General features: G+C 27.2%; 1 protein-coding gene across 3 annotated transcripts in view; it reads left to right on the top strand.

The window, feature by feature from the left end:
- Positions 1 to 19,834, top strand: part of LOC107444508 (dynein axonemal heavy chain 8) — a 119,880-nt gene that overhangs the window by 28,448 nt on the left and 71,598 nt on the right. For all 3 annotated transcript variants that reach the window (XM_087156947.1, XM_087156948.1, XM_087156949.1), the window contains 17 exons: positions 128 to 291; positions 905 to 1,007; positions 1,120 to 1,224; positions 2,030 to 2,191; positions 4,112 to 4,336; positions 5,933 to 6,105; positions 7,563 to 7,741; positions 9,021 to 9,208; positions 10,179 to 10,265; positions 10,509 to 10,616; positions 12,067 to 12,201; positions 13,158 to 13,319; positions 13,902 to 14,148; positions 15,774 to 16,015; positions 17,388 to 17,528; positions 18,392 to 18,626; positions 18,699 to 18,841. In XM_087156947.1, coding sequence (XP_087013073.1) covers positions 128 to 291; positions 905 to 1,007; positions 1,120 to 1,224; positions 2,030 to 2,191; positions 4,112 to 4,336; positions 5,933 to 6,105; positions 7,563 to 7,741; positions 9,021 to 9,208; positions 10,179 to 10,265; positions 10,509 to 10,616; positions 12,067 to 12,201; positions 13,158 to 13,319; positions 13,902 to 14,148; positions 15,774 to 16,015; positions 17,388 to 17,528; positions 18,392 to 18,626; positions 18,699 to 18,841 — 2,799 coding nt within the window. The remainder of the gene's footprint in view (positions 1 to 127; positions 292 to 904; positions 1,008 to 1,119; positions 1,225 to 2,029; positions 2,192 to 4,111; positions 4,337 to 5,932; positions 6,106 to 7,562; positions 7,742 to 9,020; positions 9,209 to 10,178; positions 10,266 to 10,508; positions 10,617 to 12,066; positions 12,202 to 13,157; positions 13,320 to 13,901; positions 14,149 to 15,773; positions 16,016 to 17,387; positions 17,529 to 18,391; positions 18,627 to 18,698; positions 18,842 to 19,834) is intronic.

The following is a 19,834-nucleotide window of genomic DNA, read 5'->3' as shown; positions in this document are numbered from 1 at the left end:
TTTATAAATTAAAAAGTTACTTTTAGTTATTTTTTGTATAATTTTCCCCACTCTACAAATAAAATTGTACTGCCTCGTGAAAAATATAAAATACTTTCTCAAAATTCTCTATATTTATTTATTGTAGGAAGCAGAAAGATTTGCAGTCATTGATAGTACTTGGGTCGGCTTAATGGAAAGAGCACATGAGTTAGTAAATGTTATTAAATGTTGTGCTTCTGATGATACAATGAGCAAAGCATTACCACATCTCTTGGAAGAGTTAGAAGCATGCCAAAAATCACTTGTTGGGTTAGTATTTAACATTCTTAGTTGTGTAAGTTTCTTTGTTTAAGCTTACTTTTTATTAATTAAACCCACTGACAGTTATATAAATTTTGAAACGTTTTTCTCCCCATATACCGGCTTCAAATCTAATAACATGAGAGAAAACTGGTTTTGCATCATTATGAAGAATGCAGATCTAAATAAGACTTCCATTTCCCATGTCATTTTGCTATTTCAGAAATTGTAGCTATTTGTTCCAGAGTAACAGTATTTTTTACATATAATAAGGGCTAATAATATAACTAAAATATTAAACCAAAAAAATCCAACTGGCTATGAATTTGAAACGACTTTTATTTGGGTTAATTTTAATTATTCAATTCCATTTTATTTAATCATCACAAAAATCTTGTTAGAGGCAGAATTCATGTTTCCAAGAACTTATTTCAAACTTGCCTGCGTCAATTGACACAAAAAAAATGGACGTGCCTATTTGCATAATTTTCATTTCTAATTTAAAATGTTATAAAAATATTTGTTGGATAAGTTCAAAAACTTACCATATTTGTATAAAAAAAAAAGTAATGCTCTTACACAGTTAACTATGCATCTAATGTGAAATTATCAAAATTTTCAGATATTTAGAAGGAAAAAGAAAAATATTCCCTCGATTTTTCTTCATTTCTGATCCAGCTTTATTGGAAATTTTGGGACAAGCAAGTGATTCACACTCTATTCAAGTAAAACTCATTAATTAATTAAATTTATACATTTCTGCTACAAAATTTTCTCTTAGTGGTATAACAAAACTTGTCTACTGTTATTGTTGTTTATTAACTTTTATTTTGATAGGCTCATCTTCTTGGAATATTTGAAAATGTAGCCAAAGTGAAATTCGATGATGATGAATACAACAAGATTACTGCTGTATTGTCCAAGGAAGGAGATGAAATCATAGTAAGTATCAAGTCGATATTGTACCTACTAAGCATTTGGTAGTGAGTGGTTAAATTATTAGGTTTATTAATTAAATTATGTATACAACGTTCCTAGTGTTCTAATTTTTCTGATGAAAAATATTTTGTCTAATATTTATTTTCTACCTACAAATGTAAATTTTAAAATTATTTATTAGAAAAATCAAAATATTTGAGATTTTGTTTTAGCATTTTTTTTATTTTAATTGATATTGCTAGTAATATTTGCAAAATTTGATAGTTCAAACTTGGGGACCGTCAACTTAACTATAATGCATTGTACAAACAAATAGCCTTACATGCCAGATGCCGGTAGGTTGTTTATTGCTAAGAAAACAAGAGTAAAACTCTCTCTAATGGGATACATTTTAATAGAAGACATGACTCCCAACCAAAGCAATGCAAAATGTTTAACCCAACTCTGTTCGAAGTGACTTAGCTTTGCAACCATAACAGCCGTTAGCTTGCGAGTCTGGAGGAATTCTCGTGATAGCTGGATAGTAATTTATATTTATGCTTATTTAAAGTATATATGAGTCGGAATGATTTTATATGCAACTGAAAATATTGTTTTCAATGCCATATGTTAATTAACTTGGTTACCAGCTTTGCAATTTAAATTTAAAGAAACTGGCTTTCTAAACAGAATGCATTTGTTTCCTTTCACTTTTTTTTAAAATTTTTAGTCTTTGTTTTAGATACTTAGTTCATATCTTGCATAGACTGTTAAAAAGCTTTTTTAATAATTTGATTGATAATAACGAATTTGCTTGTTTTTATTTTAGCTGGATAGACCTGTTATGGCTGAAGGAAATGTAGAATTATGGCTTGGAGACTTATTAGTAGTTCAACAAATGTCTTTAAATTCTGTCATTAAAAAAGCTTATGAAAGTATCAATTCTGAAGAGTTTGAACTTATCTCATTTATTGACCAATATATAGCACAAGTAAGTGAATTTCTTTTTCAAATTTTTTTTTTTTTTGCATAACAGAGTATTGAACTCAGAATTTTTTGAACACATAATCTTATTTTATCAAAAATATTTTCAAAATTGTGTTCTTTAGCTTTAATTCTCAAAACATTTATAATATCATATCTTATATTGTATGTTACAATGGTTTATTTAAATTAAAAAATAACATAAACATCAATTAGTTATATTTTTTAATTTATCATCAATTTTGTTTTAATTATAAAAATTGGTGAACTTTTTTTGTTAAAATTTTTAGCTTTTCATGCAAAATAATATAAAATTTAGAGAAATCATTTTTTAAAATTTCAATGATTCAGTTCTTGAATTTTTGGGCTATTTTTACAGAAAAATATCTATTGAATTGATTTAAAATTAGTTTTTTTCCAATTTTAAAAAATTCATTTAAACTGACAAGAAAGACATCTTCTTTTCCTTATCATTTATTTTTAACTAAAAAAAAACAAGTTGCTTACAGTTTTTTAGTTTTTACGAGAATAAAAAAAACAAACGATATTTTCCGTGTTTCATTCAATAATAGAATAGGCAAGATTGGATTGGGATAGGGTAAAGGCACACTTGCCCAGGTGTGTTTATTCTATGTTGCATGTTAAGAAAAAAACATTATCTCTACGGAGAATGCCTGTTTGCATCTAAATACACGCCAAATGAATGCCAAACTCCCAGCGCAGACATATATTAACATAGCCAACTCTTGAAACTACGTTATACAGTCTTCTTTTTCACTTGCTTTCTTATTAGTAACAATAATCTATTAATAAGTATTAAAAATGTTATCTAAAAAATTATAACAAGTATTTTTTTCTGTATGCATTTAAAGAAATTGTTGAAAGAATAATAAATATTGTTTCTTGAAGACTATTATCTTCTACAGCAAAACAAAAGTAAAAATTATTTGTCTCGCATTTAATTTGTTAAGAGCACGTCAGCATAAGATGTGCCATTTGTAATGGTCCAATCAAATTTAATGATCTTGCAACGTCTTATAGTTGTTTCTTTATCAAGAACAATTGCTCTTCTAATATGGAAACCTGTCGCCAAGTCTAGGATTCCAGTAAAACTATGAAGCTATAACCTTTTTTTAAAAAATTCTATGATACATATTGTAAACGATAGCATGAACTAAATTTTTGTCTAACAAGTTCAACTTTTAAAAGCTTTCATGTGGTTTTGAAAGCATATTTGTGTAATTTGATAACGAAATAAGACAGAACTATATGCGGTAACGGATGATTACTTAAATGCTATATCGCTATTGTATTTTCTTAACTTGCAACAGGGTATAGTACCTAATGTTTTTACTATTTCAGTTTTTAAACTTCATTCAAGGCTATGCCTTGTTAATTTATTACATTTTTACTTAATTTTTCAAGTCCAATCAAATTAAATGACATTTATGGGTAAATTTTTACTTTTACTGTGAGAAAAGTAACTGAAATCTCAAATCAATCAAAAATTTAAGGCTATGTTCACATTAGTGTGGAAAGTAGAGTCTGTACTTAGTTTTATATGAAACTATTCAATGAGATTCTAATCAAATTTAAAATATGATTGGTGCAAAACGCTAAGTACAAATTAAGATCCCATATTAATTGTACTGTATGCCGTGGGATAGTCTTTTGATAATAAACATGATTAAAAAAAGTACTAGTTGTTTAGTTCTTGAGAATGTTGGGGATCCTTAATAGGTATTTTGCGAGAGGAATCTTTTCCCCTCAATCAGGCTCTCTAACATGAAATCGCATTTCCTGTTTGTGCTAATTATGCATTGCTATTTTAATTTACTTTTGATTATCATTTATTAATCTATGTTTAAGATATTCTACCAATGAAATTAAATATTGACATTTTTCTTAACTAATTGTGTATTTGTAGGTAGCACTTTTAGGAATTCAGATTATCTGGACAACCAAAGCAGAAGAAGCACTTGTCAATGCAAGGACACATAAGAAATATATGACTTTCACCAACAAAATGTTTGGAGAAATCTTGAGAAAACTTATTGCGCAAACTACACTGAACTTGTCAAAATTTGTGAGGGTCAAATATGAGACTCTCATTACAATTCATGTTCACCAAAAGGATATTTTTGAGGAATTGGTAACTAAATCTTGTTTGTTCTTGTTTGACTGTATCATCATTTTGTTTTTTTCTTCTTGTCTATTGGAATTGGGTACAATCTAATCTCATTGAGCACAGTAATTAATTTCTCTTTAATCATAATCATGTTTGCATGTAATCAAAATTACAATCGAAACAATTATTTGTAGTTGTAGATTATTATCACTTATACTCATAGTTTAAAATTCCTTATAACTACAATTGCAATCATATTGTTCATATTCACAATTAAGATTACTTGTTATCATTACTTGTAATTATCATTACTTGTATCATTACTTGGAATTTAATTACTTGTAATCATAAATCAAAGTAGTTACTTGTAATCAATTTAATTTCCCTCAGCTTTTCTATATCTTGCTTTATATATATATTTTTTAAACAAAATTTTATTAATTTTTTTAATTATTTTATTTTAGATATGCAACATGATAGTGCAACATGAAATTAACTATATTCATGTTATATTCATGTTGTACTTTCAAACTTCTGTTTTAAAATCATAAGATGGCAAAATTTTCATTCTGAGTATCTTGTTAAAATATATGTAGCATGTTAAAAGAATTTACAATGAAATATAATTTGAAAAAATTTATGAATATTCTTTGAATTTTTCTTGATATTTTTTAAAAGTACATCTTTAATATATAAGTGTGTGTATGTTATATATATATATATATATATATATAATGATTTTTTTCGTAAATATTGAATAAACGTATTAAAAATATTTTTAAGTATCACATCTTTTTTATAGGAAAAATACAATAAGCATCGCCTTAGTACCAGGTAGTTAATGCATGTAATGCATGTTTTTTTTTCTCAAATGTAATAAAATATATCAGTGATTATTTTATTTCCTATTTCAGCGAATGTAATCAAAATATCATGGATATTCATCATTGTGGATATTTTAATACTACTTTTAAAAATAAGAACAAATTTAAATAGTCCAAGAAATATCCTTTCTTTTAAAGACCGCAATTTGCTTTGTTCTATTTGGAATTGTGTTTTCAAATTTTGCCTTATGTATCTGACCATTTCGTTTTTGTATCTTGTCTTTGCTGTATTGCTTTGAATGTTTTTATGTATTTGACCATTCTTGTCTTATATCTTGTCATGCATGGTCTTTAAGTTTCTAATTGTTTGTACTGTCCATTTTCATTCTAGTGTGTTTGTCTTCTTATTTATGATTTTTTTGGTGAATCACCATTTTTCCTTTCATATCACATCATCATATATCATATCACATCATCATATATCATTTCACATCATCATATATCATTTCACATTATATCATATATCATATTATTATTATCATTTCACATCATATCATATATCACATTATTATTATCATTTCACATCATATCATATATCACATTAATAATATCATCGGTTGTCAAATTTTATTATGTTTTAATTGTCATTTTTTATTAAACAGTATTTTAAAATTTGGCAACTATAATGGTTACTGTAGTTTCAATGTGATATATCGCTCATATTTTAAACAAAGTTACCTTTTAAGTATATTGCTTTTAATTTTTATAAATTAATATGATTATTTTTTATTCTCAGGTTAAAAAGAAAATAAAAACCCTCACAGATTTTGAATGGTTGAAACAAGCACGATTTTATTACTTTATGGATGATAACATGTGCAAAGTTAAAATTACTGATGTGGATTTCATTTACCAAAATGAATTTTTGGGTTGCACTGATCGCCTTGTTATTACCCCTTTAACTGATAGGTAAAAAATTATTTATAATTGATAGGTAAAAAATTATTATAAATTATTTTAATCTTTGAAGTTGTAAAAAAAGCTTATTTTTAACTAGTGACTTTCATCATAGTATTTATGGCAGTTCATTGATATGGTTAAGTAGTAGGGATGGATTAGAGCGTGTTGAATATTCTAATCTAGAGGGATTTTTTGAACTCAAACCTGAGTATTATTCTTTTTTGTTTTATAAATCAAAGTTTTCCTTAAAAACATATGTACTTGCACTCATATATTTTGACATAAACTAATTAATACATAATCAATTATACTATCCCAGATTGGCAAGTTTCTACCTCATCTTGCCGCAGAAGAAATGTATTTCAAATTTCCGAAACTTTTCTTATTTGAAATTGCAAATTTTATATGATTCTAATTATAGTTCATAATTTAAGTATATATTCTAAACATCGTTTCCTTATGATGTTTGCTCAATATTATTTCTTACAAAAATCTTCAATTTTGAAAGAATGTTGTTATAGAAATTGTATCATTTTTAACAGTGTTATGATAGTTTACCATTGTTTTTATTGTTTTATTATAAATGCACTGCAATATTGCTCATGAAGCATTTACTCCATTTATAACCTTTCGACCACTACTATATTTATATTTTTATTTTGCGCAGTGCCTAGCACCTAGATTAAACTGATAACCACATACTTTGCCAACTTAATTTCATTGATCGACCCCACATTCCTGCTTTCAACTTACATGCCTCAGCGATGTTATGTATCGCCTCTCTGCATGCTCTGAATGTTATATTTTAATTGATGGAACTACTTATATTATTTTTCTAATAATCAATTTATTTTTCTTAGATCCTCTCATATTTATATACTGGTTCCTTTTATTTATTTTCCTGAGCATCATTTTATTATTTAGTACTTAGAGCATACTTAAGGGACTGAAAAAGGGTTAACCATAAATCTTTCTCCACATGGGTCCCGACCCATGATACATACAAAATGACTGTTAAGTTTCTATCTTTAATTGATTGTATTAATTCATTGAAGAGACCCTAATAAAAGTCAGCCTCTAAAATTTTCTGATTTAGTTTAAATTACATTAAAATTGTTTTGGGCCTTATTTGAGAAAAATTTTGCCCATTGCCTCTCAAAAAATTTTGTTATCCCTGATAGAATCTGTGTTGTAGCCAATGAAGTCTCATATAGTTGACAATTTTGAAATCATTATTTTGATGGTGTGGCCGAAAATATTGTTGTGACTCTCTAAAATTTTGTCTGCTTTGGAATTCTGGAGCTATTAAAGTTGAAAGTCATAATGTGGATATCTTGAGGTTAAAACTAAATTTGACCATGTTGATTATTGTTTTTATCTATTGTTGTTTAAGTATACTCTGCTTATTTGGCAGCTTTTTTTGGCAATAAGTTATATTGAATAATGATTAGCTATGTTTATTGCAGGTGTTATATTACTTTAGCTCAGGCTTTAGGCATGAGCATGGGAGGTGCACCAGCTGGCCCTGCTGGAACTGGAAAAACTGAAACTACTAAGGATATGGGAAAAGCTTTGGGAAAATATGTTGTAGTCTTTAACTGCTCTGATCAGATGGATTTCAGAGGCCTAGGACGCATTTATAAAGGTGATACTTAATTTTCTAACTTCTTTTTCCTTTCTGCATATTCCTGGGGCAAATCAGATCTTAAATTGCTTTAACTAATTATTACATTCAATGCTTACATTCTTTGACAAAAGGCTTTTTACTATTGGATTTTCATTTACATTAATTATACATTACATTACACATTTTTCAATGAGAAATAACTGAATTATCTTGTTTTTGCCCTATAAAATTATTTTATGTAGAATTTATTTGATTTATTAAATGTTTATTTTTTAAAGAATTCAGTCTTTTAACCTTGGTATGGAGTTATTTAGACAACCCATTTCCCAGTTTCCTCGTGATGTCATAAATATTAATTTAATAATAATTATTTCATAACTATTTTAAGTAATTCTGTGAGAAACGCCTATTTTTAATCTTACTTATCTCTAAGTTATTTTATTTTTACCCGAAAAATGTTTTGGTTTCGGGGTTATATTAAATTTTGACTGTCTTTTTTCGTGATTAAGTTATAAGCCAAATTATATAAATTTAATGTTAATAACATGAGATTGACTTTATTTTTGGCAATATTATTTCTTGATAATTCTCTAACAATCTCTTCCCATGATTCTTGATTTAAAATTGGGGTGAGGACTGGGGGTTTTTGCGTCCAATGGCCCCTCAGTTCAACTGTTGGAAAATATTTTAATGTTGAAAAGTAATATTAATTTTTTACACTTAAAAATAAAGGTTTGCTTAGTGATCTACTAGTATGATATTAAGTTTATAAGTATAGACAATCGTTCAAAATGCTGCCTAATAAAGAGGATAACTTTTTGTTTTCATTGAAAGTGTTTTTTTGATTTTTTGCTCATGTCTCATCAACTTCTCAAATTTAATACAAAGGAAGATATGATTCCAATTCCAAACAACATACCCCTTTCTGCATACCATAGGACTATTCAAATGTTACAAAACCATATTTTTCGGTGATTTTAGACCCCCTTTTCTACAAAAATAAGCAAATCATAAACCATTTCTTTCCCTCTCTTTCTAAAAAAAATCATGTTTTAAAAACCTCTTCACAGTTGAAAGAAACAAGGGGAAAAAATGTGGTTACAATTAAAATATATAAAAATGCTTTGTTTTACCATTTTTTGTTAGTCTCTACAAATATATTTTCCTTACATTTACACTTCAATGAATTTCTAAATATATATCATTACGAATTTCGGATCTATTTCTTATTAATTTATATCTGTCTTCTCTATCTAGAAATGTATTATTTTTTAATAACTAAATTGATTCTCTTTAGGCTTGGCGCAGTCAGGCTCTTGGGGATGTTTTGATGAATTCAACAGGATTGAACTACCTGTTTTATCTGTTGCTGCCCAACAAATACATATTGTTTTATCAGCTAGGAAAGAGAAAAAAGAAGAATTTGTGTTTTCTGATGGTGACATTTTAGGATTGAATCCTGAATTTGGACTTTTTATCACAATGGTACTCTACTGACTCTTTTTATTAGAAATCTTTCTATGCATTGTTTCATTTAAAAAAAATCTCTCTCTGTGTATATATATATGCATGCATGCTCTTTGACTTAATGGACGAAAAAATAACTTTACGATAAATCAAATAAAATAACAAGCTTGTTAATCAAAGTATGAAGCGGATGTTTTTACTTTAAAAATATTTTCAGACTTATGTTTCTATAAATTTAACTTTATAATTTATCAAACAAATTTTAAGGCCACTAAATAAATATTTTTAAAGTTTTTCAATTTATTTAAAATTTATAGTAATGGATTTTTTATGTTTATCTAAATCTTTGATATCTCATGATTAAGTAGGAATATTTTTTTGTTAAATTTGTCTTTTTTTCTCCTCTAAAACTTGACAAATTTTAAACTTTTTGTAAATGAAACTGATAAAAATATGTTTAACTATCTCTTGATAAATATTATCGCTTTAACTTTATCCAAATATTCAAAACAAAACATTCAAGAAAGATGAGTAACGTAAAAATTCCATAAAAATAATGCAAAGCAAAAAATCTACAATGAATTGTTTTGTTTGTATGGGTATCTGTGAAAAAATTTCAGCCTTTAAATCAAATAATGTATTTTTCTTTTTACCTTGAATGTGAATGTTTACTTTCTTATATGGAAATAACATTTGAAATGGTTCTTGTAAACATATAAATTTTTTATTCATAAATTTTAACTTTTGATGATAGTGGTATATTCATAAAAATGTTTTGTTTCTTTTGTATATTTTTAGCTTGGATTTCTGAATTTTCATACAATAAATTTTTAACATTTATTAAAAATTATTCATTTTCTTCTTGTTTGCTACATTTTTAAGAAAAATTATATCATGATCTGTGTATTGAATTTACTTCAAGTTTAACTAAGAAATATTTTGTTTTCTTTTTATTAGCAAAATATATCTGATGCTATTGTTTTTCCAGAATCCAGGTTATGCTGGAAGACAAGAATTGCCTGAAAACTTAAAAGTCATGTTCAGAAGTGTGGCGATGATGGTACCAGACAGACAAGTAAAATTATATATAATTTTTCTTTCTTATCTTTTTTTTCCCCTATGCCCTCAAGCACTCAAATTAAAAGACTTTAACAGTAGTTAATTTAACTTTTTCAATTACTTATATTGCAGTACAGATTTTTTTTAACAGTGATATTAATATGTTTTTGTAACTAGTTGCAAGTTCAGATAAATATGAAAGTGGATTGCAGAACCAGTAATTACAAATTATTTTATTGTTATTATTATTTGCTTGCAGATCATTATGCGTGTGAAACTTGCCAGCTGTGGTTTTCAAGAAAATATTATTCTTGCTAGAAAGTTTTTTGTTTTATATAAGCTTTGTGAAGAACAATTGACAAAACAAGTAAGATATTCAATCAATTTAGACCTATCACTCGGATACAGAAATTATGATTTTTTATTGTAATTAGTCATTTGTTTTAAATTATATTTATTTTCTAATTGTATACCACTGTATATAACTATTTTTTACCCCTAATATAAATCCATGGTTAACTTACTTTTATTGCTTAAGAATCAAGAAATGTTTGATGGCAATTTGCTGAGTTACTTTACAACGTGTTTTTGTTTCGATAAAAAATATTTTTATAAGCTACGCAATTGTACCCCTTCAAAAAATAGTTTATTTTATGCTAGACTTTAGTTAGCTTTATTAAATGGAAAGAAAGCAACACGTTGTATTTGATATTCAGTTCTCTGAAAAAAATGCGTTTTCTCAATTAATATAAACAACAGTTGCAAAAAATTTTTTATAATAAGCCAATTATTTAAAGAATAATATAACCATTACAAATTATTTTTTTCGTTACAAATTATTTTTTAAAACTGTTATATTTTTTCTACTAAAGTTACTTCACTTTTATTAATAATGTAATACCCTATGACTTATTTTCTATTTCAGTATGGATAGTTTAAAATTTACAGTGATTATTTAAAGAATAATATTGAAGATCATTTTTTTATATTGCTGACCCAATCTTCATCCTATGCATTTCTCATCTTCCTTGAGACTTGATTTCTAACTCAATGAACTCAAAGACACTAAAACCTTTTAGTAGTTTCTTTTTTAAACAAATAACCCTATATTTTTACACATATGGCCGTTTGTAGAATGCAAAAGTAGTAAAAACAATAGTAAAATTTATTTAAAAAGTTTCAAGATAAACCTTATTATGTCTTATATAAATAAGTTTTAGTTAATAAGATGGATGCAACATAAACAGAATCGTAATACCATACTTTTTGTAATGAAAATTATCTACTGGAAATCTAAGGCTAAGAAGAAGAAGACTTGGAACTACATTGTTCAGCAAGCAAAGGCCCACAGTAAACTGTTGCACCTTAAGTGAAAGATGCCTGACTTCGTCTTAAAAAGTTTTACCTGAATCTGCTTCTGCATTGAATATTTTATTTTATTTTGATACATAATTGTACTAATAAGGCCTGCTCACATGAATATGTTGTGGGGAATGGGACCAATGTCAAAGTGCTTTACTCATAGTTTATGTCAAAATCGTTATGGAAATTCACTGCAACCACAGTTTCTGCTCAATTTCTATTGAAATTAAAGAATGAAATTGGGTGTTTGTTTGCTCATATTTTGGATAGTTTGAAAATTTCTTTGCTGTTTTGTTTATTTTAACTAAAAATAAGTTAATTAAAAACTACATAACATTATTTTTAATCTTAGTTTGCATAATTTTTCTTAAATGTAAGAAGAATTCAATGTTTGTGTTGCTTACCTAAAAACTTTATTATTCTGATTGAAAGTAAATACTTGGTCATATTTTTAGGTACATTATGATTTCGGCTTGAGAAATATTCTTTCAGTGTTAAGAACACTTGGAGCTCAAAAGAGATCCAGACCAGAGGAGAGTGAATCTTCCATTGTGATGAGTGTGCTCAGCTCCATGAATGTTTCAAAATTGGTAATGCTGCCTTTTTGTAATAGTCCTTTTTTATAAATTTGTAATAATATTTTTTTGCACTCTACTTTTCTTTCTAGAATAATAAAAAAGTTATGTTTTCTTTGCAGGAAAACATGTATCTCTAAATGTTTTTTTTTCACTTGGAATCTTTAATGATGTGTGTTATCTTTTTTTTTTTTTAACTGATTTTAATTTATTTCATTATGGCCAAGGGACATATCTGTTGCTAATTTTCTTCTTGCTACTGGCCACAATAACAATTTTGATTGCCTCTCTAAGCATTTACATTGTATAAAAATTGTTTCAAGTCTTTTCTGCCAATTGTGCATTTGTTAAGAAATGGTCGCGAACCATTTGAGTTATTGCCATGCAATAGACTCTGGAGAGCTTGGCACACTATGAATGATTTATAAATACTGTGGTTTCAGTTTTGCTACTGTTATCTCTGTTTCTTGTTCTAATTTTGTTTGTTTTTCTGTCTACAGTTGTCTTTTAATTTGCCGTTAGAAATTTAAAAAAAAAATCAATTTATAACACAAAAACAATTTTAAACATGGGGTAAGATTCATAAGGAATAGTTTTTATAAATATTGTTTATTGAATAAAAGTACAATACTTTGGTACTCAAAATATACATAATGTTATTAAATTAAAAAATATAAAATTTTTTTTATAGCAAAATGAAATTGCTCCTTGGGTCTATAGTAAGCATCTAAAACTGCATTTTGATTTGATCACAAACATTTGATACCTTTCTAAAACAGATCTGTCTGTGACTCAATTGTTATAATTTTTTGTTTAATTTTAGTCGTTATAATTGACCAATTGTTATAATTTGTTTCATTTAATTTGGATTAATTAGTGGTCTTGTAATCACATGAGTGTAAATCGTCAGGTAACATCACCAACTGACCCATTTTATGAAGAAATCCATTACATAACAATTTTTTGCTCAGGTGGATGAAGATGAGCCTCTGTTTGTGAGTCTTATAAATGATCTTTTCCCTGGAATAACTAAAGAAGCTGTGGAATATGATGACTTGCAAACAGCGATTGCGAAGAATGTCAAGGAAGCTAATTTAATAAATCATCCACCTTGGAATCTCAAAGTGATACAGGCATGTTGAAAAATTCTTTATTTATAAATTCTCCTAAAGATTTATAACTTCTGATGTTTTACTTTTACCTTAGAATTTAAATATGCAGTTTCTCATTTGGTAATTATTTGAATCATATGCTGTGAATTATAATTTTGCTTATTTTTATATTCTCTTCATTTATGTCAAGCATATTAGCATACCTGAAGGGAAATTAACTTATTGATTTCCTTTTTCACAATATTCATAAGGCATGTGTATGTATATGGTAATTATGAAACATCTGATATCACATGCATATGTTAATTATATTTAATATTTTGTTATTATAGTAGAATAATAGTTATATACTGTTTTGAAAGCATATTTATGCAGCTCAATAACTAAATAAAATAGAACTATATGTAGTCCCGGATGATTACTTAATTCATATACATCAATAGTCTTTTCTTAACTTGTAACAGAGTATAGACTGTCTTTGTTGTTGCTTTGGGATATGTTCCTTTAATATTATGTATTCATTAGCTAGAGATTCATTTTTTGTACAATATCGCTCACTATTTTGAATCTTTCAAGAGTTAGAATTTAAATTGCTAATTTCAGCTTTATGAAACACAAATGGTAAGACATGGAATGATGGCACTGGGACCCAGTGGAGCTGGTAAAACATGTTGCATAAGAATTCTGATGAAGGCCATGACAGACTGTGGAGCTGTTCACAAAGAGATGAGAATGAATCCTAAAGCAATCACTGCAGCACAAATGTTTGGCCGACTAGATGTAGCCACTAACGACTGGACAGATGGTATCTTTTCAACCCTCTGGAGACGTACTTTAAAAACTAAAAAGGGTTATTATACTTTAAAAATAATTATTTATAAAATATATTGAATTTGTAAATATTTGCTTTAGCTCATTTCTTTACACTTTTTTTATGATTGACTTTATAATTTAAAAACATTTTTTTCAGTTTTAACATTAAAATACTTATTTTTTAAAAGTAATACAATGGAAAGTTCTTTACCTGCAATCGTCAAAACTTTGGCAAGTTCGGAAAACAGATTATTCCAGATAATAGGCCTTTAAGGTAAACAACCATCATAACATATGGTATTAAAATTAAAAAAAATTGACAATAATTAATGTCAATTTCCTACAAGAACGTGTTCTTGTAGCTTAAAAAAATAAATAAATGTGAGCAGGCAATAGTTTGAACTTTCTCTTTCACGACTGAAAACTGAAGACATGTTTTTCTTTTCTTTTCCCCCCATTTGATAAATAAAATTAGCTGGGCAGATAATCAAATTAAAATAAAAGCTTAATATTCCAAAAGTAAATTAATTAAATTTAATAAAAAAAAATAATATAAAAGATTGAAAAAAAGTAAGTAGAATTTGTAATAAATTCATAGTTTATTCCTCTCAACCAAATTTGTTCTTCGTTACTGCTCTCATTTTTCAACTCTTTTAGTGTGTTTATTGAAGAGGAATAAATATTTAGGTATTTGAAAGGCAGCACAAAATTTAAAATAAAATGATGTTTTTGATAAACAAATATTAGGATATGGGATATATCTTGCTACTCATTTTTATTAGCCCTTAAATTTATAGAATGTTTCTTTATAGATTAAACTTATACTTAATCAAGCAATTTTTATACTAACTATTAAATTAAAGTGTTTTTCATGGTCTATGAGAATGCATAGTAAATTCTTAAATAATTTTGACTTCCTGAATTTCTTCTTTGCACTGCATGAAATAACTTTAATTGCTTAGATAATTTTAAAACCTGGTAAAATTATTGCTTAACTTGGATCTCAAATTATCTTAAGCGTGTGTATTAGCTGTACCGTAAATGACAGACCATTTGAAAATAATTAAAAAGAAACAATATAACGATAATTCATTTGCTTTGTTCTGATTAGAAAATCTAGGTTTATTTTCAACACGTATCAAAATTTGTAAAAAAAATTTCAAAAACAGATGGTGTTGCTTATTTTAAAAACTGATCATTTTAACCCTCTGAGCGTTAGTCTTGGCTTTTTCGGAACTCTCAGCTGCAAGCTGACCTGCATAAAAAAGCGGTTTTCCCCATGTTATTCAATGGAGAATAGTTCATAGTAGGAAAAATTCTATACAAATTTACTCAGGGGCCCAATACTGGGAGGGTTAACTTATATATTTGCATATATGTTTGCCATTTTTCCTTAAAATTGCATCAGATTGTTGCAGTGGTGGTTTTTAAAGTATTATATTATAGTATATCTGTGTGTGGTAGCAATGCCATCTGTTGAAAAACATTACAACCAATTTAAAATATAGGTTTGTTTGAATATGATTTTCTTGTTTCCTAAGCAATACCTATTCCTATCTTCTTCTCTTTTCATTAATTAATTTTTCTTGGCTATCTTTGAGACATCATGTATCTACAATATGTTCAAAATATAAGAAATTAAGAAACCATTTGATTATTCAGATGAACATGTTTGGCTCATTTTGGATGGTCCAGTTGATGCTATTTGGATAGAAAACTTGAACTCTGTATTGGATGACAACAAAACTCTGACTTTGGCCAATGGTGATCGTATACCTATGTCGCCATCTTGTAAAATCATCTTTGAGCCACATAACATTGACAATGCGTCTCCAGCCACTGTCTCACGAAACGGAATGGTTTATATGAGTTCATCTGGATTAAACTGGGTACCCATACTTGAAGTGAGTATGCTTAACGATGGCATAATGCTACTCCTACTATATTTAAAAATTCTAAATGTGTACATAGCTGCTGATTCTCCTGGAATTTTCGGTAGACAAAAGGGTTACGCTAGCTTCTGGTTGAATCAACAATTCCCTATAGTTATTGAATATTTTTGAAAACTTTAAATTGAACTTGTTAATGAAAAACCTTTTTTTTTCTTCTTTTTACTCATTTCTATTTCTTGACAAAAATATTAGATATGCAACATTATCCTACTAAATAATAATGATTTTATGTCTATATACTGTGAAAGAATATGTTTCAGACACCAAAATAGAATTTAAAGACTTAATAGAACTTTAAATTTGTAAAATCTTTTTTTTTTTAAAATTGACTGCTATTTATGTACTTTAAAACTTTACTGGAAAATCTTTTCAAAGTACAAATTTTAATTTTTTTAAATTATATTTTTAGGTTAAAAGATATAGTCCATTGTAAACTATTCATCACTATGAAATTAGAAAACGTTTACAACCAAGATTTTGTTACTGTGTTTTCAAAGATGATTAGTAAATAGTGGAGAGTCTCCTCACTTATCTCTCAATAATGACCCAATGTTGAAATATGTCTTCTAGAAAATTTTGTTTACAATTTTTATTTTTGAATTGAAGTATTGATTTTAATTCAAATATTCAATATTTTGCACAATTAAATGGTCAAAAAAATATGACAGTTCTGTACATTGGTTCACTTTCTGCAACTGAAAACAGCAAACTTCTATAAAATGATCAAATTATGCATAATACTTTTTATGGATAGATTGTTAATATCCATTAATGTTCTACATTCTGTGAGTAAAAGCATAAAGTAAAAAGTTTTTTTTTGTTTTTTAATTATATGTTTAAAATAGAATCGTACATTAAGGAGTTGAGGTACTATAAGACTTTTTTGCTTTGTTAAACAGATCTTTTAAAATGATATATCTTGAATTCTATGACTAGAAAAAATATCTAAGTACTCAAATTTGGAATTGAACTGTCCACTATATGTGTTAAAAAAAAACTTCAAAGTGTATTTCTCGAAGCTCTGTTTTTAAACATGAACAATCTCACAACTTTTACAATTCTTCACAAATTTTACTTAAATGCTGTGCAGTAGCACCAGGTAAGATTTAACCAACCAAATCTTTTGATAAAAATTATTAATTGTTTTTCAACTTATATTAATAGCTTAGTTCTAAAGAGTTTTTAATTTGTAGTAATTACATGTTATTTATAATTGTTCATGTTTCCTTGTTGTAACCAATTCTGGTTCTTGTGCTACCAATTAAATCTCAGTTCTATTTTACAATATTTGTTTCCTTTGTATACAAAATTTTTTGTTTTTAAGGGTTGGCTAAGCCGCCGCCCACCAGCAGAAGCAACAATTTTACGAGGACTCTTTGGAAAGATATTTCAGCCTTTAAGTGAATATGTTTTGATCTCTTTAACACCTAAAATGGAATTGCTGGAATGCAATTATATAAAACAAGTGAGTTAATACTTTATTTGAAAAATTTTATCAATTTATATTTTAAAAATATCTCATTAATCGTTGAGTGCTTCCTCAAATCTACACTCACATTTTAAGGTATAATGAGGTTAATTGAAAAATATCTTAAAGTAAATGATTCGAATGAACTCTCCTGGAATTCGAATTCGAATGACTGTTAAACTAAACCTTTTTTGTGTATTTATGAAGAATGAACTATTTAATGAAAGTTATTTATTTTTAATTCATAATTTGTTAAATTTAGGTTTATGTAGCACTGAAAAGTAAAAGGTATATCACAAACAATGTTTTTTGTAGAAAATTCCTAAATGTTAAGTTGTCTTATCTATTTACTTACTAAAGCTATTAGCTATATTCATACGAATATTAAGCCTCAGATTTATTAAAAACATTTTCTATTTAAAAATTTCTTCATTATTCTGGTAGGGAATATTGAAATCCGTTTAGTTTTTTAATCTTTGCTCTGAAATATTAACAAAACAAATGCACTAGTGCATGTTAATTACGTTGTGTTAAATTTATATCTTAAGATGTAAGGAGGTTTCTAACCTACTGTAAATTCTTTTACGTTAGGAGCTTATTTAAAGTACTGATTTACAATATTAGATATTTTCTGTGAGTTTTTCAGTAAAGGATTTTAAGCTGCCTATACTATAAATAGGCTATTCCATAAGTTATGGAGCAATGATGCATCTAAATGATTATAATTATTTTTAAATTTATCTGAAACAAAACAAAGGTGTTTTTTGATTATATTTTACCTGATGCCAAATACTGTAAGCTACAGCTTTAAAATATTGTGCACTCTCATTAAATAAATTTTTAATATTTGTTTTCAACAGGCAATGGATCTTCTAGATGGCTTATTACCATCTTCTGACAAAGAACCAATCAGTGCTGTTCATTATGAGCGTCTTTTCGTATTTACTCTAATGTGGTCCTTTGGCGCTCTTTTGGAATTAGAAGATCGTGATCGGATGGAATTATTTCTTAAGAAACATAAACCTAAACTGGATTTACCTCAAATACATCCAGCTCGGAAGGAAACAATATTTGAATACTTAGTAGATTCAGAAGGTATTTTTGATACTTAAATCCTTTGAATGCATTATTACATCACTGAATGAACAAAGCAATCTTCTCTTATAGGTAATTGGTTGCATTGGAGTAACAGAGTGGAAGAGTATATATACCCACCTGACAGCATTCCAGCATTTTCTTCCATATTGGTACCAAATGTAGATAATGTTCGAACCAATTTCTTGATTGATGTTATTCAAAAACAAAAAAAGGTAACTCCCAATACATTACTTTATTTTTACATGAAGTTATTTATAAATTGTATAGTCAACCAGAATAATATTTATCACATGGCATAATTTAATTAGCAATGTGACTTATATTTTTTTTTCATGCAAAAACATCATGACAAATAAAAATGGGACACTAACAGATAATTTGACTCTGAAGCATTTGTAAATGATGTAGAACAGTCAGACCTCCATCTTTTTATGATCCAAAAAACAAAATATATTAAAACTTTTATGTATTTATTTATTTTTGTGAAGATCCATTCTGGTTCCCAAAGCTTTTCCATTTACAAATAAATTTTAACTTTCTCAACTTTCTTAAAATTTAATGAATTCATTTGTCTTCTATGCTACCCAAGCAAAGAAATTTTTTAGACATCTTTTAACAAGTAAAATGTTTATAATTTTGTGAGAGTTTGGGAGGAAATTACATTAATGTTTGTGAATGTATACTTCTGCAAAACTGTATTTTTTGCATTGAAATTTTATAAAGAATCACAGAAAAAGCGGTCACACAAATTTTTCTGTATTTCCTATACTGTGACAAAAGAACTTTAGATTAATTGGATACACCTTTCCTCTGCACCCACCTTTATTTTTTTAAGTTTCATATAAATTTTAAATGTCTATACTTTCTATTAAAATAAAATTATTTGAATCTCGAAATTTTTTTATATTCATTGAGATATATTAAAATGGCTTGATAAAACTTGATGAAAGTTGAAATAACTTGATGAAAGTTGACTAAATTAAAACCCAGTGTCATGAACTCTTTCCCTAAAAAAGAAACAATAGCATCTTAAGTATATTTTGGTACTTCACGTGTGTTCTTCATTGCCATTCTGAGACGTTTATAAGTTTGAAATCCTTGATCTAAAACTTTTATATTCACTTTATCTTCCTATAAAATGAATTACTTTGTAGATGTGTGTTTTAAGTGGTGTTTTAGTAAGTTTGCATAAATTGACATCAAAG

Source organism: Parasteatoda tepidariorum, chromosome 2 (assembly GCF_982258835.1).
Source record: "Parasteatoda tepidariorum strain Cologne lab strain chromosome 2, Ptep-v5.0, whole genome shotgun sequence".
Classification (NCBI taxonomy): domain Eukaryota; kingdom Metazoa; phylum Arthropoda; class Arachnida; order Araneae; family Theridiidae; genus Parasteatoda; species Parasteatoda tepidariorum.
The sequence above is the reverse complement of the archived record's forward strand: the minus strand, read 5'-3'. Positions and strand labels throughout refer to the sequence as shown.